The sequence below is a fragment of the Corvus cornix genome, chromosome 2, assembly GCF_000738735.6.
Source record: "Corvus cornix cornix isolate S_Up_H32 chromosome 2, ASM73873v5, whole genome shotgun sequence".
Classification (NCBI taxonomy): domain Eukaryota; kingdom Metazoa; phylum Chordata; class Aves; order Passeriformes; family Corvidae; genus Corvus; species Corvus cornix.
The window spans coordinates 53,642,484-53,667,430 of NC_046333.1; the positions used below are offsets into that span (position 1 = coordinate 53,642,484).

The following is a 24,947-nucleotide window of genomic DNA, read 5'->3' on the forward strand; positions in this document are numbered from 1 at the left end:
ATTATCTGAAAAAGGAATTTAAAATTAATTTTTTTGTGTGATTAAATATGTCTGTGCAAATGATAAAGTTCTGTGTGCAGATGAGCTTACCTAGAAAGTGCTATTGTTCACTCATCAGTCTTGGAACTGTGAGTCTACCAGTATTTATTTGAAATATTTTGTTCTGAGACTGCATATACTGTGTTGTGACTTCATGTGCCATTCTTATCAGTGTTTTTCGAGATAATCCACTGTGTTTAGGAGTTTTTCATTCAACTGTTTAAAAAAACAACCAAAAATACCCCCAACCCAGCTCCAAGTATTATTTCAATGCATTTTATGCTCTAGAAAGGAGATCACTTATGCCTACAAGTTTGGTCTGATAGTTTTTGGAATAATACGACAGATATATAGTACCAAATAGACACAAAATTATTTTTTTAGAGAGGAATGCTAGCTGTTGCGTGGCTCCTTGCACTTTGTGGGGGCAAAGCCAGGTTTTAGAAAATGTGGTGACATAGTGCCAATTTTCTGCTTTTTCATGTTGGTTAAAACTTACCTGTAACCCACTCAGGTACTGAAAACCAGAGTGGTTCAGATGGATTGACACTCTTTAGTTCTTGGTATAAGTGAGCAATGAACTGTCAAAGTGTAAATTTGCAGTTTGTCTGCCACTTCTATTAACTTCTATGCATCAGAGTTTGGAATAGAAAAAAAAAGACTAAATGATAGCATAAGAAACATGGCCCCACATATCATCCTTTTTTTAGACTACACCAGAAAATTAAGTAGAATAATTTCCTACATTAATTGTGTATTCTGAAATTAGAAGTATGACAGTTGTGTTTTGGAAGAAAGTAACTCTTGACAGTACTCTCTGCGATAGATGTGACCCATATATACCCTACACAGAGTATTAAATAGAGTCAGTGTAGAATTGAGTGAAAGACAGGTGTCAATAGTACTGCTATTCATTTGGTTGGATGTACTGTTTGCAGACAGGTGCCTAGGTAGTGCTATAAAGTGACAGAAAGAAGACCCAAATCATTCAGATTTCTTCATACCTTGTACATGGTTTCTTACAGTGCAAGTCTCTAATCATGCAATCTTAGACATTTAAGATACCTGCTGGTATTACTGTGGTTTGTTCTCCACATAGTTTACTAGCTTGAAAAAGAAGGGATTGTTGTATTGGGTAAAACTACCTCCTTGGAGAACAGACTCCAATTTCTTTGATACTTCTGTTGTTTTGAGTATGTGCTTGGGATTTTTTGGCAAGGGGGGGTGGGTAGAGTAGGTTAATTCTTTGAGGTTTTTTTTAATTCTTTGAAGGATCAAGACAAATGTGTAAATGGAATGGAATAAATTAACAGTTTGCTGGGATGTCTCATAGGCCTTGGTATAGAGGAGAAGGAAATGGCAAAAGTTGTGTATAGAAATGTTAGTTCCAGAAGTGTTTGCAGTGAAAGAGAAAATTGGTTCCAGGGGACTTAATGGAATGTGGCCATGTCCCAAGGACAGTGTTACTCAGTATGCTGTTGACTCTTTTTTTTTTTTTTTTCCCCAGTAATTCAGTAGACCACCATGAAATCCGAGTTCTAAGAGAAGTGGAATAGAGCAGTGCTCTCACAGCATGGCTTAGCTGTGTTGTTCAGATGCTTAATGCAAAAAGCATAATTTCTGTGTGCACAGAGCACAGGTGAGGCTCTGCTTGAGGTGCTCAGTGTTGCTCTTTGAAGGTTCTATTCACTATCTGTACAGGAACTTAGTCTTGAGGGGCTTGTATGGTAATTTAGGCACTACAGTTAGATAATTGCAGTCAAATAGGATGATTTTTTTCCCCTCTCAGAACCTCCCAGGTGTATGAATATAGCAGGAGCCTTTGCTGTGTAACAGATGCCATTTAACCTGTGCTTCTTTTAAGAATGTATGAAATTTCTTCCTAGGTGTCAACTCCTGAAATAGATTGAAAGAGTAATTCTGTTGATACTGCAATGTTTTATTTCTTCTCCTGAGAACTTGTGGGTAATCTCCAAGATAGACTTTCCAGGATAAGTAGCAAAGCTCGGGATCAGTCTGAAACAAAGGATTAGACAAAAAGTTGTAATGGATGGAAGGAACTGCTAATGCAGCACTTACAGACCAATTTGCAAACTTTTTGAATTTATAAACAAGTGCATCAGTGAGTAGTTGAACAGAATGAACAGACTCCTGGATTTAAAGCTAAGCATGGATGATTCTGCAGGATTAGAACATCAATATTGAGAATGAAGAGCTTTAGAGGAAAAATTAAATCTTGTCGTTTGTCACAGATATAGCTCGAACTCTAGATTCATTTTAGCTGAATTACAGTAGTAGCTATTCTTGTAGTTAAGAGTAGGAATACTTCTGTGTCTAACCTTGATGGTGAAAGTCCCAGACTTAAGCATTCATTCTTTTCCTGCATTGACAACATGGATAATTCAGATCTACTGGCTGTTATATTCTCTTTTGCTTGGGAAAGGCAAAGTCCAATGCCGTTTGAAGCTCCTGATCTGTGTGTTTGTAGACACACCAGAGAAGATAAAACTGTACCCTGTCTAGTCTTCATCTTGCAGTGAGACTGCTTCTGTTTTGCAGACCCATTTACTTGGTTCGGTTTGGTCACAGCTTCCAGGGAGCAGAGTGGAGGAGATAGGTTGTCAGCCAAGAGGTGTTGGAGGCACAGATGGCCTTGATTCCCTCACCTAAGCACATTTTCTTCCCTTCAAAGTATTTTACATAAATGAAACTATCACTCTTAACTTTTATATATAGAATATTTTTGTTGTTACTTAGTATCACTGTACTATTACAGTATTAAAAGTTTCTTGGAAGATTATTCATTTTAATAAAACTGTTGACATAAGTAAGTCAACTGCAATGTGTGATTCTGCCGTATTTGAAGTTATAGGTTTGCAAGGGTTTTTGGGTATGGAAGTCTGTTGGGATTTGAGGAGCCACAGAACCTATTATCTGCTTTGAAAGAACAGCAGACTCAGAAGACAGTTCTGGCAGTGAGAGTGCAGACTCATCTGTGTGTTTTGATGAGCATATTGCGTTCATATAAGGGTTGCTGAATTCTGCTGTGCTGCTTGTTCAGTTCCCTTTCATTGTTTCTGGATGTATCTCAAAAGGATGTGTTGTTCAATCTACTGCCTTCCTACATTACTGCTGGGTCATCTTTGGGTGTTAGATTTGCTCTGTACATCAGCATTTACAACGTTTTTACAAGGATTTCAGCTCATCTCTTTGTTCTGAGAAGCTGTGATTAGATCAACAGTTTGTTTTATATACAGTCTTCAGAGTTTAAAAGATTCCTGTTTGATGTCTCTGGTTGCATCCTGATTTTTTTCCATGTGATCTGTTGTCTGAGCTAAGAGCACAGTAAGAGCCATGTAACCGATGCTCAGACAAGAAGAGGTACTTGAATTAGGGGTAAAGCTTTTGTTTATTCGTTTGGTTTTTAAACTGATTTCCTCATAACCTTGGAGAGTATTAAGATCTGAACATTACCATGCCATGTGGCACTTCTTACACTTAGGCTCACTGAAAAAGGGAAGTAAGGTGGCTGACACTGGTATACAGACTTGTTTATTATCAATGTAGCTGTTGGAGAGAAGGCACTCCTACAATTTTTTTCTTATACAAGTAGAATCTAAAGATTATTCATAAAGTTGTTCAGCTCTTGGGAAACAACTTATGCTGCATCAAAATATGATAAAGCTAAAAAAGAGAAGCAAGCTTGTACAGATGTTGTGCAGAGCATGAGCTGGAGGGTAAGCCTAGGGTATACTGAAGTTCAAATCTCACGAAACACCATGAAAGCATTTTCCTATCTGGACAGAAAAATTTACATGTTTATTCAAGTGGTCTTGAAGAATATAGAGAATCAGAGGATTTTTCATAGGAATAGAAATGCCACTTGCTAATGACAAATGTCCTCCATCAAGTTTTGTTCCAGTGTCGTAGGTAATAAAATTTCTCTGTAGGATGATGAGTATGGGAGAAATAACATGAAGTTCTGTGTGCATTTCAGGTATTTTGGCTTCCTGTGGAAATAATTTGTGGGTGATTAGTCTACCACCCAGAGGAATTCTACCAGAGTTGGCTGTTTGCAGGACCATTTTGGTTTCAGCATTTCTTGTTATCTGTGGCAGAGCGCTGCCTGAATTCAGCTGTATTACTCCTGAAGCCAGGCTGAGCCTAGAAACAGTTTTGATGTATTTCAGTGTCCAGGCTGTGCCTGTCTTCTGTGGCATCAGTCTGCAGACAGGATCGTTTGTGGAAAGTGGTGCTGAGGCTTCTTGGTGGCTCCTCAAAAAAACCTGTTAGGGATTTTCAAGGTTTTGACAGGGCTTGTGACCCCACCTGGTTCTGTACTGGAATGGGTCTTACAGTGCTGTGGTCCCTTGTGTTCCAAGCAGACTTGTTATGAATAGGGGCAGCTCAGGTTTAATGCTTAAAGTGAGGTAGCATTAGTCTCTCTCAAAACACTGAGAAGCACTTGCAAAATTACTGGAGCCATGAGTGGACTTCTTCAGGAAGCCTCAGATCCATCGCTATGCAGTACTAAATGTGGGTTTGTGTACAGTCATCTGTAGTGTGGCACTGCTTTCTCTGGCATGATAAAAGCAGCTATGCTTGCTTCCGACACCCACACCCTCATCTAGAGTATCCCTCCCTTTTGTTTGTCAAAATAAAGTCTGTCGTGGAGATCACAAGTGTTGGGTTACTCTTTATTGTCAAAGATCTTGGAAACGTCTCAATACAAATGCTTTCCTATAGAGTAGTGGTTTTTTTTTCTTTTGTTAATCATCGTCAGTATAATGCTATTTATTGAAACTTTTCTTTTTTTTTTTTGTTTTAATACACTGGGAAGAAAACGAACAAAAAAAGTCCCTTACATCAACTCGTTGTGGCAAATTAAGCTTGTTTTTATATCTAAAACTATATGATAACATAAGTGAATTTTAAATTTGACTGCATCTTTTTGGGAGAGTATTGGGTTCAAGTTAGTGTTGTGCTTCTGTTGTAGTCAGCTTTGGCAAAGACCAGCTAGCTTGTTAGTTCTGTTCGGGACATTTGTCTTGTTCTTCGAAAGCGTAACACAGTTCAAAACCTAAAGTAGTGAGAGGTTATGTGCTCATTCTTGGTCTCTCTCTGCAACCTCAGCGCCAGCGTTTTGTGACTGTAGGGATTCTTCGTTACATGGCTGTGAAATGTTCCTTTTAATTCTTAGATATGTCCCTGGGCTATTTCCAGTCTACTTTTATTAGTATCTCTCACTTTTTGAGACTAGACTTAGATTTTGGTATTTCTTTTAAAAAAATCTCACTGCTTTCAGCTAAGCCATATGCTTTTAATAATGTCCTTTGTTAGAGCTGAACCAGTATCTTAACCCTCTTTGGTTCGTGGACTTGGAACAGACAGTAACAACACATGTAAATCAGGGCCCTGTTAAATTACTGCAGAGGCAATTTATACTGCACATTATTTTTCAGCAACTACACTTCTGTTCACTCAATGCTAGTGCTTACTAAGCTGTCTTTGCAAACTGAATTCTCATTTAGGACCAAAAGTTAGCTCCATCCTAGTAATAAGTGGGCCCAAGGACTGAGCTTGTGTCCTGGGCTGCTGCTTGTTCCCACTGCTTAATTATAGCAATCACCCTGGCTTGTTTTTATCTATACTACCTAGAGCGCTCTGGGACTTTTTTCCCTCCTGGCATGTTTTGGGTGATATCCCATGCCAGGAGCCGTTTCCAGCAGGCAGCATAGTTAAGACTCCACTTCTGTTTCCTTCCACCCTGATTGACCATAGGACACCATCCTAGCAGGTCTTGTAGCCTCAAACACCTCAGATGCCATCCCATCACACAGCAGAACAGAGGGTACATGCCCTCATTTTCATACCATGAAAATATTGTCCACTTTGAACGTAAAAATTCCCACAAAGAATATCTTCAGGGCATAAGGGTGCTATGTAGGACCTGGAAGAGTGTAACTAAGAAGATCTGAGAGTCTAAAGGTAAGGTCAGACATTTAGGAAGAAAGAGCATGAGCTATACTTGCAAATGAGAACTGTTTCACCATGACCCTATTTATTTTTTTGTAGGGACACTGGTTTCCAGGAGAAGCAGGTGGACGTGTACAGTGAGTAAGGTCAGTGCCTTACACCTTTTCCCCGTATTGGTAGCTTATACTTTGTTCCAAGTAATATACATGTTATTCCACCTAGATAGGCTGTTCTGTACTTCCTGTCAAGCCAAGTGTGCTGCTGAATAGCTTGAGTCATGGATGTGTATACAAGCTCAATCCTGTGGTCTTATCTCAGTCACACACCCCCACAGTTGACTTAAGGAGGACCAGTGTGAAAACAGTGAAGTCAAGAATAAAAAGGTATTAGAAAATGAGTTCATAGCGCCTGTGCCTATGGCTCTAGAAACAAGAGCAAAGCAGTCCATTCTGTATCTTGTCTGACTCAATGGTTCTGTAACACAAACAACAATCTGAAACAATTATTTCTTCCTCTTTCTTTAGCTGTTGACCCTTACATTTAAGCTCTGGTCTGACGACAGAGTTAGGAATTTTCTCATGGTCTCTCCTGCAGTGGTTAAGCGCATTTCACAAAAATTGCAATTCAGGCAAAATTCCTGCTCTGATAAAATCTTGCAGTATCTCATGGAACTTTGCCAGGAAGTTTCACAGGTACTGACAGCAGAGAGGTTAGACTCAGAAATCTGGGATTTGGCTCCATTCAGCTCCAAATGGAAGTGCATGTGCTTCACGCTTGCAGGAAGCATTCAGGTTGTTTGCATTCCCTTGTTTGGGTTCCTGCAATCTGTTCCAGTCCTTTTGCCTCTCCAGTGCTAACCACACTGTCTATATGCAGTACTGTGCTAGATACGTTTCCAACATCATGGCTCCCCTTTGTAAGCTCCTTTTCTTTTTCACTTGGATTAGTGCCAAAGTTTAGTTTCAGCACCATTACCTCCCTAGCTGCTTTTTCCATTACTCTTTTCTTAGTCAGCTTCATACCTTAGTGGTGCCTGTTGGTATGTTTATTCTGTGCCTCTTCTTGTCAAAGGCCATTCCCGAGCAGCACCATCCATCTCACCAGTTTAATTTTGGTCTCATCCAGACCCTGCTGCAGTGCCTCCATTCCCATGTTAACCGTATGCTGAAGAACAGTCCTCTCTGAAAGCAGCAGAGGAGAAGCCTCTGGCTTGGCTGTTAAATTTGGCCTGGGAGGAGTGTGCTTAGGTACTGGTGGGAAGTGATGTGTATGCCATATGGCCAGCTCAAAGTATCCTGGGAGACTTGAGTATCCAAACTGGAGATAGTAATTTATAAAATCTGAAGTCCTAATGCATACAAATCATATTCTATCCTTAGGAACTGGGGTGTCCCTCATAGAAAAACCATCTGATCATTAAATTTCACGTCTGTGACTCAAGACGTGATGTAACTAGTGTTTTTAAAAAATAGATCACTGCAGTATAGGCAAAAAAAAAAGGTAAAAAGTAACTGAATTTTGTTGTGACTAAAACTTGGAGGAAAAAAACTTGACTGAGGGTGATACCCAGCATGGACAATTTTGGCATTCCTCCTCAGAAGTCACTGAATTTATGCCTGGTAAATTTTCTTTTGCTTGAAAAACTTGCTAACACAGAAGGGTTGGCATCACTGATGGCAGCACTTAAATCCGTTTGTAATGGATTTTTGCAATAATTTTGTGTTACACAAGGAAGGCATTTGGCTCACAGATTGAAAAGTTTCCTTTTGTAACATGGTAAAGTAGATGCTGCAGCATAGTAATTTTCTGAGAGAAAAGATATAGGATTTCTAGTGTTTAATTTAAAATTTAAAGATACTTGCATTAACTGATAATTTCTTATTTAGGTGTCTGAAGAAAACAAGAATCATGGAAGGTCATAAGTAGTAAGTATCTTGATAATTTTTTTTTTTGTTCTAAAGAGCTAACAGTGTTTTGTATGTGAATTTGTTCAGTTGGTTTATCAGTCTCATAATTCAGGAATCTGTATTAATCCCAGCACTTTTAAAAATCTTTTTGTGACCTTATATTAGCTCATTTTTATTCCTTGCACCATGCCCCCAGAATTTCTGGTGACCTCAGTTGAGGTAGCTCTCAAGGCTGGTTAACATCAGATGAATTATGGTGTTTTCTTCACTCGACTACTGAAATGAGGTGTCAGTTACTTGCACAGCTGTAGCAGAAGTGAAAGCACACAACTAGCCAGGCAGCTAGGGCCCTTATAATACCTTGTGGGAAGTTTGATGGGTTTTTAAAAATTATTCATAATGCAACACTTTTTTTATTAAAGTCTCATATTCTGTTTTCTTATCATGCAGGAGGATTTTTTTTTATTAGAGGCTGTAAAGTTTGTATTTTAAAGGTGCAGCATGTATCTGGTCAATATAGTCTTCACCTAACTTGATAGGTTGTGTGTCGTCAGTGTGTGTAACGGCTTGTTTGTACAGAATTCCAAATAAAACGTGGTATGTTTTGTACATGTTTTTTATTTTCTGCTGTAGCACCAAAAGAACTTGATTTTAATTTTAATTCATAAACTCTTGGAACTAATGTTTGTGTAGAATTAAATGGGTAAATATCTTTGCTTTTCAAGTTAGATGAAGAAGGTAAGAAATGCTGTGTATAAGTGCTTTTTTAAATTATGTCCCTGCTCACTTCCAGTTCAATTTCTTACCATCTCTTTGGTGAGGAAGGCACTGTCACCTAACTCACTGATTAAAAGTAACTAAAGCAAGTAATATACCCCCATGAAAAAAATTTCCTTTTCAGGTTAAACTGTGTCACTAGTAACTGTGTAGGGTAGATGTGCTACCCTTTTGGGGAGCATGTGTACCAATTGCTTGTTTTTTCAGAATGGCTGTATTACTTCACAGCAAATAAAGATACATATAATCAGAGGATCATAGAATGATTGAATGACCTGGAATTGGAAGGGACCTTACAGGTGATCTGGTTCTAACCCCCCTGCCATGTGGAGGAGCAAGTGTCTCAGTACATGACTTGATGTGAATGTTGGGTCTGAAGATCTCTTGGGGTAGCATCTCTGAGCAGTATGTGTGTTGTGAACAGAGCTAGGGGTCAATATGTCACTAATGAACCACAGTTTGTCACTCCACAGGTGGAAGGTATCTTTTCAAAATAAACTCGACCTATTTGAGTTTCATGGAGTATTCAATATAGCAATTTTTAGCAACCACGTACTTCTAAAAAGCTGAAAGAGTACTGCAGCTTTTTATATATGGACATAGGGAAGATGCGTGTACTTCTGTGCAAATTAATAATGGAATAACACTTCCTGAAAGATACCAAGGTGTCAGAGACTGAAATATTACAGTTTATGACTTAAACATTTTCTTAAAGGATTTTTAAAACTGTATTACAAAAGCTGCAGAGAAGACTACCACACCCTGAATGGGGCCCTGACTGAGGCCTTACACTGCTCGATGATGAAGATAAGATAAAGTAACAGCTCAGGGCTGGGGACATTCACGGAGCACAAGCTTAAGCCTCCAAAGTGGAGACTACAGCCCCAGGGCTTTCAGCTGCCAGGGTGGCACAGACCCTTGTGCCAAAGGGTGGAGGGAGGAGAGGCTTTGGGTATCTTGAAAATGCCTGTGGTCAGAGGGGCAGTGGCTGCCCATCCTCCACTGGGCAGAGAAGCCCAGCTGAGGGGCCCTCATGGCAGGGGGGGAGCTTATCCACAGCAGAAGGCCCATCACAGGGGCCCCCCTCAAAGGGGTCCCCAGACCCTGCACCAGAGCACCAGAGATGATGCAACAGACCCTCAGTGTTGCAAGGGACAGTGTCAAGCTGGCCCCTGCAAGAGGAGACACATGGGCATTCCCACCTGGCCCGAAGTGAGTATTATTCCACTGGATTCTGTACTCTTTGGCATCTGGTGTGGTGGCGTGGCCGTGGTGGTGACAGGGGACCCTCACCACCAGAAGAATAGATGGAGGGGAGCAATGAGATGTTGTTGGGACTCTTGGATGGGTGATATGCTTCCACCTAATCCCTGTCACCTCTCCCTGTCCCCCCAACCCCCCACACACACTTCTTTCTCTATTTCTCCCTTCCTTCTTCCTTCTTCCTTCCCTTCCTTCTTCTTCCTTCCTTCCCTTCCCTTCCCTTCCCTTCCCTTCCCTTCCCTTCCTTCCTTCCCTTTCTTCCCTTCCTTCCCTTCCTTCCTTCCCTTCCTTCTTCCTTCCCTTCTTCTTCCCTTCCTTCTTCCCTTCTTCCTTCTTCCCTTCCTTCCCTTCCTTCCTTCCCTTCCTTCTTCCCTTCCCTTCCCTTCCCTTCCCTTCTCTACTATTAAATAAAATACATCCATTTTTTGGCATCAACATTTAATTTCATTTGGTTTTAATCTCATTTCTGGGAATATTTTGAACCTTCTAAGCTCTTTCCGGTTTATGCACAGAGACTTAGCTTTCTTTGCTTTTATGGGTTTAAACCAGATCCTAACACAAGATTTCATTGTGAAGCTGTATTTTCTATTCAACTGTGTTGGTATGGTTTAAATATTGTGGAATATGGAATTTATATATTGCACTTTTTATTAGGTCTGCTCCAGGAATGCAGAATTATTTGTCAGTGAAAACTAATCCTTGAAAGAAAAGGTGTTACATACCCTACATACCTGCAGTTGTCATGTAGTCAATTGTATAAAGAGAGATGTGAGATATCAGTCTTTCACATCGCATGCTCAAAAGAGATGAGTGTTCTTCTAATGCTTTTTTTATTCAATTACAAAAAAAGGAGGGCAAGAAGTAGTCTAATCCTATTCATAAAATGAGATTCGTGAAATCCCAACAGTGCTGAAATGGCATGAAAATTGCTACCTGCTCAAACTCTGCTAGTTCACTTGAAACTCTCCTATTAATTATACAAAATAAAAAGTGAATTCCATGGGCTATAAATCATTTCATAATGCATTGGGAAGAATTCTTTGCAGCTGTTTATTAGGCAGTACTGCATGGTTAAGACATTCAAATTGAAGTCAGTGTATTTTTCAGAGTAGGGTGGGAAATATAGTACTAATTTAATTGCTTTTTTATTCATGCACAGTGAGGGACCTCATGTTAGAATACATGTGTTGGCATGCAAATGCAATATTCTTAATGGAAATGTATTAATTGAGTGTGTTAGACTTATTTTTAAAGCATCCAATTGAAGTTTTTAATTTTGTTTGTTAATATTCTAGCAACTATCCAAGAGAATTTTACGATCAATATGCTCAAAGCCAAGAAAAATCTGTGGTCAATAAAATGCAACAGAAATACTGGAAAACAAAACAAACCCTTATAAAAGTTACAGGAAAAAAGGAAGATGAACATGTTGTGGCTTCAGATGCAGATCTGGATGCAAAACTAGAGGTTTGTAATGTTTACATAATGGGTGTTCTCTCTTTGTTAATTTTTAAGGTGTTTTCCTTTCCACCAAGCCTTTAATATATGTGCACATAGTATATAATAACATACATATATTTTTATAGTTTTCATGTAATATCTCTTCCAAATTCTGACAGAAGTACCTATGTAAATTCAGGGAATGTGTTGGAATTTTGTAACGCAAAACCCCATGTCCCTCTAACTTTATTTGGAACTTAACATATTTCATATTTATTTTAATATTTTAGGGACAGACTTTCTCCTTTTGTTAGTGGGGGGATCAGGAGATCATCTTTATCCTTTGCCTATGTCAGTTTAAGGTAGTTGGGGTTTTGTTTTTAATAGTATATATTTTATAGAGTGTACAGATGACATTCTTTATATAAGTATAAAATACCACATATACCAGAAAAACATGCAATATGCCAAGGAGCAAGATGCACAGTGCACTCTGCTGTGGAGGTTTCGAGCGGATTAGTGGGTTCTGACATGGCCAAAGAAGCTTCTGAAAGTCTGTAAAATAAAACCAAGAGAAGGAATCTGCTGTGTGACAAATACAGTCCTACTGTCAGTATCCTCAACCCCACTGAGGAAAAAAAAAATAGTTAAAGGTTCTACAAATTGAAGACCTCGAATGTCTTTTTGAGACAAAGCAAAAAATTGAGGCTGTACTACAGGAGTGTAATAACCCAGTTAATGTGCATGTAAGTTTTGTTTGTGTTGTTTTCTTATGTGAGGGTAAATGTTTTGCCTTACTGGCTTTCTTGCAGTTTCTTAAAAACAATATTGACTTAGGATTCTCAGTTTATTTAGGTTTTAGCTGAAATACAGGAAGCTGTATTACAACAAACACAGGAACAGTGATACTTTATCACCTATGTAGTCTTCACAATGGGTTATAAATCAAGAGTATTGATGTAAAACAAGCTGGAAATATGGAACAGTATTTTTAAATAAATACCTGAGTTTTTACCATGTCTACTGTGTTGCAGCGTCATCAGGAAGGATGCTTTGTTAGCTCAGGTGAGATAGGAAATAGGGAAACCTGTGTTCGTACCAGTGAAATAAGCATGTTTTGGACAACTCCTCACCTGCAAGTCATACTCCATGTTTGAAAGACAAGATCTGTGAACATTTGCAGTCAAGCAGCACTGAAAGAAGGCACTTACTGTACCAGTGGTCCATTTTACTTCTAGCTGTCTAATGCCTGATATGGTAGAGTTTAGGTTTAAGTTGCAGGCTGGAGGTTGTAGATGGCCAGACAGAAAGAGTAGTAATTTTTCTATTGCCTAGAAACAATCATCAAATGTAGTTGTGACTGACTTTTTTTTTTACCTCTGCTTCCTTTGGAAGCTGCTGCTTTAGAAATTTGATTATGCCAATAAAACTTTCAGTTTAAATCAACAGCTTTCTGTGTTGGCTGTACCTATGCAAGTTTGTTCCACTAGACTTCACAGTGTCTATGAAAAATTCAGTATGCTTATTTCCACACATGAGAATGATTGATTGATAGATATTTTGATAAGTCTGCTCTACCGTGAGGTTTTTAGAAACAGATTTGTACATCTTCATATATATACAAAGATATTATCTAAAAACCCTCCCCAACAGAAGTAGTTTGGTTAACTATCAACTGTTTATTATAGATCTGTTTCCAGAGTTATTTTTTCTTTATTTTATTTCTGTAAATTTATGGTTGATCAGTCTGTAGTTTCAGTGAATAACTTAATTGAAATAAGAGCACCATTGATAAGAAAAATACCAGAAATATTGCTCATTGTTCAAGAAGAGAATAATGATCTCTAATAATTTCTACAAAAAATTAAGTTCTTTCTTGTATTTTATTCCTCAGTGTTTCTTGCATACACTTGACGAACTTTTGTGTATTTTGTTTCAATATCAGCTGTTCCACTCTATTCAGAGAACATGTATGGAGTTGCTGAAAGCAATTGAACTGTATCAAAAAAGGATTTGTTGTAAGTATGCTCAAACACAGTAGTTAAAATGATAAGAAGGTCTGCATTATGGAATCATTTAACAAGTGAAAAGGTAAAAATGAAAGTGGGGAATTAGTAGTTTCATACTATTCAAAAGTAAAGATAATGTTCCTTGCAGACAGCTAAATGCAGATTTGCTTTTTTTTTTGAAGGCTTCCCAGTTCTGAAGTTTTATATGTTGATATAATGCAGTGATAGCAATAATGGCTGGAGAAAGCGTTCTTTAACTTCTTTAATTTTTTTTTTCCCTTACTTGGTTGGCTTTTGTAAATTCAGAAATACGTTGTCTAGAAATCATAACTCCTTTCTAAACTGTTTTAGTGTTTTGTCTTTTTTGTTAATCAGGATTGCTGATGAAGAATTTGTGGCTTATTACTGTTTTATAATTAAGTAATGCACGCTATTATGGTGAATTTGATAATGCTGACTTGATTGTAACAAGCGTTCAGTAATTAGTGACAGTCATTAGTTAGAGATGGGGGGGACCTAATTTGGGAAGTTTCAAACAGCAAGTTGTATTAAATGTCCTCTAAAGGTTCTCTGCAGCCAATATTATTTGATTTCTGGCCTGAAGAAGAGACTCCATGAAGTCATCTTCCAATTTACTGTCTTTTGTTGAATGTTACCCATATTTTGTTAAGCCTTTCATTTTTCTTTATCCAAAGAAAGTCAGAGATAATGTTTCAGAATCAGGAGGTAAAATGAAATACAGAACAGTAGTGTACAGAGTTCAAGAAGTAGCAGGTGAAATCTGTGATGCAAAGATTTGCATCAGATGCAGATGCGCATCTTCTACCAAAGTGTGCTGAGTCTGCATTGGAGTTGACTGTCAACATTTTGAAAAATGTCAAGAGGATTCAAGAGATCTTCTTGTGTTGTTTTAGGCCATTCTCCCTCTCGATAGTGGGTTGAAATTGGTATTATAGGAGATAGCCACTTTAGAAGACAAAGAGATAAGGGCATCATGAAATGTTTTTGTAAGGTTCTTCAAGATCCAGGGTCGCAGTTTAGAAGTATTCAACAAATCAGTGTAAAATCACTTCATCTTCTTTTTTAAAAAATGATCAGTTACTTTGAGGTAGATGTATTTCAGATAGTTGAAATACATTGTTTGAATTGTATAGAATGTTAAAGTTGCCAAGTAATCTTGCAAAGTAATTTGAAAGTAAATGTTCTTTAAAATGAAGTACTGTATTTTTCATGTGGAATTTTATGTAGTCAAGCATGAAAAACGGTGAACAAGAAAAAAGCAAGTGAATGAATTTTGGCTAGTACAACTTGGAATTAGCTTCAATAAAAGTATGCTACCAAAGATCAGCTGAGGCAGTCCAAATGGTAAAAAAGAATTAAAAACCAGCCTACCAAACCGGACATCCCAAAAAACCCAACACTGAAAGATACTGCAATCAAGATAGCCATTTTTGTAATATAACCAAACCTTTTTTTTTTTTTTTTTTAAGAAAGAAATAGCATGTTTTTCCTGTTCTCTTTTGGTGCTGGTGGAATTTTGTGATTCTTGTTAAGTGTATCAGCAAATGTCTCAAATGAATCAGATCTTCTGTTTACTAAATGCGGGAATGCTGTGAAATTATTTATTTTTGCTTTGCTGCTTGGACTTAGAGTGACTTAAGCTGTTTGATGTTAGGCCAGTTTTAAAGCTGTTAGGAGCCAATTAAATAACGTATTTGACAACTCATTTATTTTTTGTTAGTTCTGTCTCAGGAAGAAAATGAATTGGGAAAATTTCTTCGATCACAGGGTTCTCAGGATAAAACTAGAGCAGGAAAAATGATGCAAGCTACAGGAAAGGCCCTCTGCTTTTCTTCTCAGCAAAGGTACATTGCTGTCTGATTTACAAAGTACTTGTGATAGTGGTAGTTGATTCACCATTGGCATAATTCATTTGTCCATTTGAAATATTTCAGGAACCAATTGATAAGAGAATTATTGACAGAATCTGCTGTAGTATTGGCAATATTAGTGGCTTCTTGAATTTTGCCTGATACTGCTTTTTGTCAGACCTGCTGTGTCTGTATCTCCAGATCCCCTGCCTGTGCCTGTTCAGCTCAGTAGTTCTAAAGCTGTACTGGAGCATCTCCATGGCCTCTCCAGCAGTAGGGTTGTAAAGGAGCTGATGTCAGGTTCCTCTCCTGCTTGGTGGCAGTTGTTACTCTGCAGAGAAATGCCACAGCAGGCTCACTGTGGAGGTGTCTGGGTCCTGCAAGGGAGGAAATGAGTAAGGGAATACTTTTTTCTGAGCCATTGAGTCTCATACCTCGACTAGACAGAGGAGAAAGGAGGAGTGTGAATGCCATCTCCTGTTTGAACTTTACACTAAAGTCCCCCTGAGAGAAGATCCTAGATCTCTACAGAGCTCGTGCAGCTTGTGTAGGAGCTAGTAAAAGGTAAGGAATCCAGGGGGACACACTAACTAACACCTGCTGTTAACCAGAGCCCTTGATGTCTCACTCACCCAGTGTTTGCTCTAGGAGTTTAAAAGTAACAGTACCTGATAGCATTGTAAGTATTGTGATGCTCTTTTTAACAGCATTAGGACTATGAAAGCATGAAGTTCACCATCACTCACAAAACAAAGTTCTATTCCATTACATTTTACAGGATTTGGGGGGGGTGGGGGGGGTGGGGGGGGAGAGCACTGAGAATTTCCTATGTTTACTTTGGGCTGGAGTCTGGTCATTAGCACCTCCAGTAACAGCCATGACTGGGATCTTTAAGACATATGTAAAACACCTTTGAGCAAAAGCGCTGATGACTTGCTTCTTTATGAAGCTTAACTGTTAATAGAAATCTCAGTGCATATCTACATAAACTAAATTTTCCTTTGGATATCCAGGTAAGAATCTGTGAAATGAGAAAAAATGTAGTGGAAAAGAACATGTCACAATAAATTCACATATTTTTATAGCTCTTGCTCAATGCATTTTTAAGGCATCTTTTACAATAAGTTCACATAAAAATAAAACCATTTGTCTTTCTTCTCTTGAGCTATCCTCAAACTCTTGTTGAAGTTGGGACTGCTTTTATTTATGTTTGATGCTCATAGCTAGCTCCATAGCTGGAGATCAAGAAGACCTTTCTTGGGTTACTGGAGGTGAAATTAGGAATTCTCTTATGCCAAGGAACTTCCTACCACATTAAACTAACTCTGTGCTGGTGTGGAACTGATTGAACCCATTCCCGTGAGGTGCTGCTAGAAACCAAGAGGAAAGCAGAAGCAGCAGGAGGAAGCAAAGCAAAAGGAGTAATCCTGTCTAGTTTTGAGATCCCATTAGTAGCTGAAGTGATGGCATAGTGAGGACAACAGTGTCCCCTACTGCCTTTCCCAAGTGTGGTTGCCAGAAGGAACATTTAGGAAAACATCTAAATCCTTTCAAAAGGTAAATGTCCTTCAAAGGAATTGTTGCAATTCCAAAAAAAAAAAAAAAAAAGGAAAAAACTCAGATATCTGGAATATGACTTCCACTTAATGGAAGTGCTTTTTGTGATGTTTAGCATAACAATCCTGATACATCTGTGATATTTTTCCAGTAATAAATTACCTTGGGTATATTTTTATAGTTGTTAAATGAAACTTGTGAAGAGGAATGGTAATAACATACAAGTGGCTTGTCAAAATAAAATACATAGGTGCAGCAGAAGAGGTTTCTTTTCCACTCGTGTAATTGAAAAGTCACTATTTGAACAGAACGGTTGCAAACACAATATTCATGCAAAATTTATTCTGTTTCATGTGGACCTTCAACCATGTTGAAAAATCGTCTGGACATACACTAGCACTTAAGTGAGCTGTGTTGGCTCTGTGGGTTTTTTTGAGTGCTAGTAAACTGTCAGGAGTTGGATATATGTTTAACATATTCCTCTCCTTCTTCTCTTTCCCTCGTGCCTTCCCCCCAGATTAGCACTCCGTACTCCTCTCAGTAGATTATATCAAGAAGTGGAGACTTTCAGATACAGGGCCATCTCAGACACGTGGCTGACAGTGAACAGAATGGAACAGTATCGGACTGAATACAGAGGAGCTCTACTCTGGATGAAAGATGTGTCTCAGGAGCTGGATCCAGATCTTTATAAGCAGATGGAAAAGTTCAGGAAGGTATGAAGTTTCCTCTAGTTTCCTAGAAGGCGTTGCCTAATTAATGACAATGAAGCATGGGTTTGATTCTTCCAAGGAGGGCATAATTGAGAAGCAGTAGGGATGCCATTTATCCTAACTAATCTGTTCTGTGTGGGCTGTAAGGAAAGGCATTTTTAGTAGTATATTCAACTTCAGCATACATTTTTACAGTTTAGATAATATATATTTTTGAAGAAGGTTGTCTAATTTTGAATTTTGTGGTGGTGCCTGAATGACTAATGGAAGAAGATATGTCTGCTGTCAGAGGGGGAAGGGAACATTGATTTTTGCAACTAAAAAAAGAATAACAGAAGTGCTCTACTATCTGTTGCTAAATTTTGAGGGCAGTTAAAGACCAACATTTGCAAAATTCGCTATTGTTGGATTTTGGGGAGGAGTTGCAAATCTGGAATTTATTTTTAGGTTCCTTATGCAGTTCTGCTAAACACTAAAACTGCTAAGGAGGCACTCTACATAAATAATCTTGATTCAGTGTCACTCAAGTTTGCTAAACTCCTCCCCTCCCAAAAGACTTGCAAAATCACAAGTCTTAAGTGGTAGTCTGCAGTTTTCCCACCAGGTGAGAGCATAGCATTTATTTGGGCTGATCCTGTGACAGTTCAGGAATGCTTATGAGACCTTCATATTTTCTAGTGAGACCCTAGAGCAGAGTTTGTTAAAAGTCTGTAATGTTCACAGTTGGCTGTTCATACATGCTGGCTATAAGGAAGACTTAGGATCATAGGTATAATCTAGTGGCACATGCTTTGATTAAAGGCAGTAAAAAAATTTACAGAAATTGTGTCATAATTGAAAGCAGGGGTCTAATAACAGAAATTGTATTAAAGTGTACAAGTATGCATATGGCTTAGAGATGGGTAATGTATAAAAGAGAAAAACCCTGTTGATTGATGGCTTAAGCAGTCTGTAACTGAAAGGGTTGGAAGATGAAAGATATATAATTGGGGATTTTAAAAGCTTGAATAAACCATCCTAAAGGAAAGGACTGGCATGAATCTGACTATGCCATTTTTTGTAAACCAAAGTGGTGACAATAGCAATTAAGAAAGGGATGGAACAAATAGTACCCCAGCTGGTCATCTAATCTTTACTTAATGCCTCAGTACAGGGTATTCCTGTAAGTCTTGTGGCACCAGACATGTATTTTATTATGCCCTAAGGCAAATGTTTGTAATGGCAAGTTCTTGCAGGTAAAATAATTGGTATGGTCTTGGCCTCAGCTGATTGCTTATGTATAATATTTGATTTATTAGGAAAACACTTAAAAATGGAATGTTAGAAATGAATAAAGCAATACTGATAATGGTCATAGAAGACTGATTTATAATTTTCTTGCAACATAAATGCTATGGAAAGCATAAATTACATAAATGGAAAAGTAATTAAAATAACATGTTTTGTACAGTGAGCTGCTGTAGGTAAAAACTTAGACGTGAAATTTCAGCCATCTTGGGTTGCTGTGCTTCAAGGTCAGCAAAAAAAAAAGTTGGTTTTTTTTTTTAAGTTCTTACAAAATTTAGTAGCAAAAATGTAGAAATACTAAGTATTTTAAATATTTCTAGGCCTGAAATAAGTTACATTCTAACTTATATAAACTTATATTAAAAAAAAAAGGTAGATTCTACAATTCTGTAGCATGACCTCAAATAGTTAAAAAAACCAAACTTGAAAGTCTTTTGAACATTTCTCCAACTGGCTGTCAACTGAAAACCTTTCAGTTCACATTGTAATGCAGAGAACAAAAAGCTCTACTTTTTGTAGCCAACAAAGTAAAGAAATGCCCCTGCTATCCACTTCCCCACATACCCCATCTGTGCAACAGGCATATCAAACTAGTCTTTGAAGATTTAATACTTGAAGACAAGTACACTTTTCCTTTTTGAATCTGGAAAAAAAAAAAACCCTGAAATAAAATCCTCGAGCATAATGTTCCTAGATAGCTGTTACTGAGCAAGATCTAAGTTTGTTTTTAGTGCTTTACAAAAATTAGTGGTGGATACTGTAGTCCTAAATAATTAAAGTAGACAAGTTTTTATTGTCTTTTTTTTTCTATTTTTGCTTGCAGATCTTAATTGTGCCATAGTGTGGCAGTGTAATGCTGAGGTTTTAGGACTTATTTTGGTTCTGTAACAACAATTTAAGCAGTCGTGCTAGTTTTGTGTTGAGAAAGATGTTATAATTATTTGTGTAAGGTTTTTGGTTCTTAAATATGCCATTGCCAGAGAGAAGTGTTTTGAGCTGGAGCTGCATATTGAGTGATACACCACCAAGTAGTTATTGAAGCTGATCCCGTCAGAGCACTTGAAAGAAAGTTTTCTTCAGACTTCAGATTGTAAAAATCCAAAGTATTACTTTAGTAAACGGTGTTTTTTTATTTCAAGTAAACAGTGCTGGTTTAACAATCTTTAATGCACCTAGTGCATCAGCAGTATTCATATCATTTAGTTAAAGGACTGTTTTTCAAGTCTGTAGCCTCTTATAATGTAATCCTTAATGTATCATTATGTATACAGATATGGTACTTGTTTTTGGAGACCAAAGTTAAATCAATCCAGATGGGTTTTCATACCTTCCCTCAGAAAAGCTCAGGCTAAAAGATCAATAGTTTAGTCAGTATTTTCAGAGCTGATAAAATCTGAGTTAAAACATTGACATTTTTGTAGCTCTCTTTCAAAACAATGAGGTACTTGAAAGAATTTTCTAATGCTGTTCTTAAGGCGTCAGTCTAAGTATGCAAGACCTAGCAACACTACTCCTTTCAGAGTGTCTCAGAGCACTGCAGAGCAGCCTTTTTACATTGTTGTTTGAAGATATCTATGTAATTGTAGCTACTTGAGTCAAACTAAGGAAATAGGTATTTACTTTTCCCTGCAGAGTTCTATAAATGCTAAGTAACTTCTTTTTTTTTCCTATTAGCAGTTTTTATGAACAGTCCAGTGCTGTTCTGGTTACAGAGGTCTTCCATCCCAAGTTCAGAGTTTGAAGTGTTCCTTGAGAGCATCTAAACAGTGCTGTGATATTTAGAAGAATTTTAATGAGTTAATAACTGTTTACCAAATTCTCCACCCTGATCACGTTTTTAAGCTTCTTACATCTAGTGTCTTTTATCTGTCTGGAGACTGTACACTATAACATGAACTGTGCTGTGATGTTGTAAAAATGTAGACCAAATGATCCCAGTGCTGGTGTCCTTCTTCCAGCTCTGAAAAGGTTAAGCTTTTCCATGCATTTTCTGAGCAGGAATGCCACAGTGTGTAGTGGTAGGCTATGATGCCAGGCAGCAGCCTTCCATGTGCAGCCCACAGGAGTACAGGAGGGACTGCTGTTTAATTCTACTTGCCTGTGCTATCTCAGATGCATATACAATTCAATATACACTTTCTCATCAAATCTATACATTTCAGTGCCATCCCTAACAAGTAAAAAGTGAGAGCTGGAAAAAATTGCCATGCTGACCTTTAGGCTAACTATAAGAAAATTACATCTGTGGCATGATAGGTTGTTTATCATGCTACACTGATAAAGCAGGTTAATCCTTTCTATATTTGTTTTTCGCTTCCATCGTTCTTGTACTCCTCTGCGTCCCCTTCGTTCTGAGGCTTGAACCAAAGCTGGAATGTCTTTGTAAATACCCAGTGGCTATGCTGGGCTCCCTGAGATAGGCTGCACTGCATCTTAGTGCCCAGTCACCTTAGTCACCTGTTGCTTTGCATGCAGCTGTTGAGAAACTTGCAAGCTTGCAGCTGAGTTGTTTGGATACAGTTTATCTCCAGTTCTTTTTAGTTGTAGCCCTTTATATACTTGAAACAAAATAAATGCCCTTAGACGGCATTTAAAGATAAATCTGACAAGAGAAGAAGGAAAGTTCAACAAGAAGAACTCATAATGACGTAACGATAACTTAAACTGTTGTTGTTATAAATGTACCAATATAGGGAGTAGCTGATCTGTGAAAGCTTTCCTTGCATATCTTTTATTTTTTATAAGTTAGAACTTGTGTGGACAGCCGGGAAATAATGAAGATATGAGTAAATCTGTTGAATAAAAGGCCAGAAGGGAAACACTGAAGTGTAAGTATTCATTGTAAAGGTTGCAGCAAGTATAGATAAGATACCTCTGCTGCAGCCTTTCAGGAAGACTCAGGACCTACATCCCTGTTCCCCTGCTGTCCCTTTGCCTGTTATCACTGCCTGGCACAAGGGCATTTTGGCTTGTGTGATGATGAAGGTGCTGTGCCATGTTACAGCATCATCTGCTACTCCCCTGTCCATCAGCTGCAAACACCCCAGCAAGCCTAAAGGCACTGTGGAAATGTCCTTGAGTATTGTTTTATTTTTTTTTAATTCTCTGTTACTTTTGAAAACTCTTGGAGAGTTGAGAAAATGCAAAAAGCCTAGGAAAGGAGAAAAAACAAATATGATGCTGATCTTTGAAATAAGAACAGACTTAGCAGTTGCCATCCTTGGAAAGTAAATTTCAGTTTCTGGTAAAAATAAAATGAAAAGGAAATCTGTAGGCATTTAGAAGTTAGCAAACTGAAGAGCGAGTAAAAACACAGGTTTATAAATAACATTATATGTTGGGATTTTTTATATTTTTGCCTTTTTAGTCAAACTATTCATTTAATGGAAAACAAATTGCAAATCTAGATTGTTGCATTTCCTTATGAGTGATTACTGGAAAAGGAAATTTAACTTTAGTAGAAAAATAAGAGCTCTCAGGAGGTGAGAGTTGAGAATATTGGCCAAGGAACACTAAACAAAGTTTCAGAGTATCATAGAATTTAAAGATGGAAAGTAACTTAAAGATCAACTAAACTCTCTTTCTGCCCGGACAAAGTTGTGCATCTGTAATATATTTTCCAAGTGTTCTTCTATATCTAATAAATATAATTCATTTGAGGGTGACCTTCTTAGAAATTTGTGGTGGTGTTTGTTGGTCATGTTCTAGTTCAATTATTAAAAGCCAACCAAGAGAAAATGTGCTAATGCTATTTACATCTGCAGATGATATTGAGCTGGAAAGTCTTTTGGTTTTCCAAGCAGCAAAGTACACCAGCATCTTAAAGAAAAATATCTTTGGCCATGGCAGTCACAATGGTGTAAATAATAGACTCTAAGTTGTCATAGTTACAAATAGCAGTATAACTGATGGATGTTTAGAGCCAGCTAGGGTAGTCACTGTTGACCAACCTTAGGTTTTAAAAATTAACAAAAATAATTAAAAAAAAAAATTCAAACAGTAGTCATCTCTGTTTCATTTTAGGTGATACTTCCCCAGTAAATTTCAACTTCATGTGAAAAACTTAAAGCACATTTATCTTGAGGTGATGATAATACAGGCCCCTGCATGTGAGAGGGCACATGTTGGTGTTTGTGCTCTGGAGGTGTCGGAAAGATCTGAGTTGCTTTAGTAGACCGTATGCTGGATATGAGATGTGTGGCGCTGTAATGTGAAAAAAGAATGGTGGCTTTCGTAATACCTGTTAGGAATCTGAGATAGTAAAACCTACCACATTTATAGATATGATTTTTATCACTTTTGGTTCAAAATCTTAGTTTAAAAAAAAAGGCCCCACCCCTTCACTGATTTGGATTCCTGCTTCTGCTCTCTAGAAAAATAGGCAAGCTTCCAGGAGATGCAGTAATACTGTCTGCAAGGTAGCTGTGTCCCCTAAAATTAGTAAGATGATGTCAAAATGCACTCTGAGGTCCACATCTTAGTGTAGCAATGTGATGGCAGAGATAGAGATAACAGCCTGCTCTTACGATACGTTGATAAGCAACACCTACACATATCACTTCTTGTGACATGCCTGTGCCATCAAGACTAGGTTTGGTTTCATTGTGGTAGGGAATAGCAGCTAGACTATGGGTTTTGAAGTCATTTTTTGTTTTAGTATGAAAGTATATGGTGTTGGAAATGCTAAATTTCATGATTTACCTAGAAATCAGGGTAGCGAAAAACAAAGCACACTAAAAAGTGCTCTTCAATCAAAATTGTAGTTACTGCTTTGTCATTATTTTCTGTCCTTGAAAAAGCAGATGGAGTTCCAGTGCTGAGCATGTTTTCATTGAGGAGTTTCTGCTATAATGTTCTTTCCAGGTTCTCCAATCTTGTATTTAGTAACATTAAGTGGAGAAACCAAAACATTGCAAGATATTTCACATACAAAATGCTCAAGCACTTTAAGGCAGTTAGGAAAGATGTACCTCTTTTGAAAACATGACCTTTAGCAAAAATGTTCTTCACAGTAAAAGAGTTTTATAGTCTTATAACTTTAAATTACCATTTCAAGTACCATTTTTAAGACTCGGAGTACATAATGATATAAAAATCAATTATTTTCTGAAGCCATTTCATGTATTTTAAATATCACTGATGATTGTTACTGGGTTAAAAGCAAAACAACGTGTGATGGAGATGCCCTTTTAAAAGCATAATAAGAGTATGCCACTTAAAAATAGAAACAGACTTCTTGGAACAGATTACATCATCTTTAGAGGTATTGCTTGTAGAATATGGTTGCTTCCAGACATTAATGCTTGCCCTTGAGAAATGGTTCATCATCTGTTCAGTTATTTTTAAGAAAGAGGAGTTTGAGGTGAGAGTCAGAAAAATGGCTGTAAAGTACAATAAAATTAAGTGCTAGAGTACAGATACAATGTAGTTTTTTAACAACTTTGTTTCATATAACCTTGCTGAAATCCAAAAAAGGTAGATTTGGGTTATTTGTGCATTTTCAGACTTGTATTTTTTTTGTGAAAAGGTAGGCAGACGCATCCTAAAAATTTCTTTTCACTTAAAGAGCAGAATATAAAATGTTTCCACAGAGTACAGTGAATATTCTAAAAAAAATTGGTGATTTAAATCAGTAGTCTTAACTTCTATTTAATAATTGGTTTTGGTCCTAGTATTAAAAAGTCTCTCTCAAACATGGTGGGATAAAAATTAAGCTCCAAGAATTTTCTCATGTCTAATAATTATAGAAATGTGTAAATATTAAATTTAATATTGGATTTAAAAAAAAATTCTAGAAACAACTGAACACTATTTTCTGAAACATTATGCTGAAAATGGGAAAGAAAAGATGATTGCCTAGACAATTTCTGTTGCTCAAATGAAAACTCAAACCCTGCAAGTTGGTCTATGTGGGCAAAGCCTGTTACCCATGAGGATCATTTTGTGAAATCAGAACCTAAATGAAGTGTAAAAAATATGACCAGAGTAGGTTGTGAAAAGAGAAATGAGATTTGGAAAATTCCCTCAGCCTTAATAATCTGAAAAGTCTAGGAGGATAGCTAAAGGAATATTTTTTAAAAATAAATGAAATACAGATGTGACTGAACT

General features: G+C 37.5%; 1 protein-coding gene across 4 annotated transcripts in view; it reads left to right on the top strand.

Annotated features, from left to right (window-relative positions):
• Positions 1-24,947, top strand: part of ICA1 (islet cell autoantigen 1) — a 69,065-nt gene that overhangs the window by 3,872 nt on the left and 40,246 nt on the right. For all 4 annotated transcript variants that reach the window (XM_039549116.1, XM_039549117.1, XM_039549118.1 and 1 more), the window contains exons 2-7: positions 6,115-6,161; positions 7,902-7,940; positions 11,258-11,429; positions 13,348-13,420; positions 15,153-15,276; positions 17,357-17,555. In XM_039549116.1, the coding sequence (XP_039405050.1) occupies positions 7,924-7,940; positions 11,258-11,429; positions 13,348-13,420; positions 15,153-15,276; positions 17,357-17,555 (585 nt within the window). In that variant the 5' untranslated portion in view covers positions 6,115-6,161; positions 7,902-7,923. The remainder of the gene's footprint in view (positions 1-6,114; positions 6,162-7,901; positions 7,941-11,257; positions 11,430-13,347; positions 13,421-15,152; positions 15,277-17,356; positions 17,556-24,947) is intronic.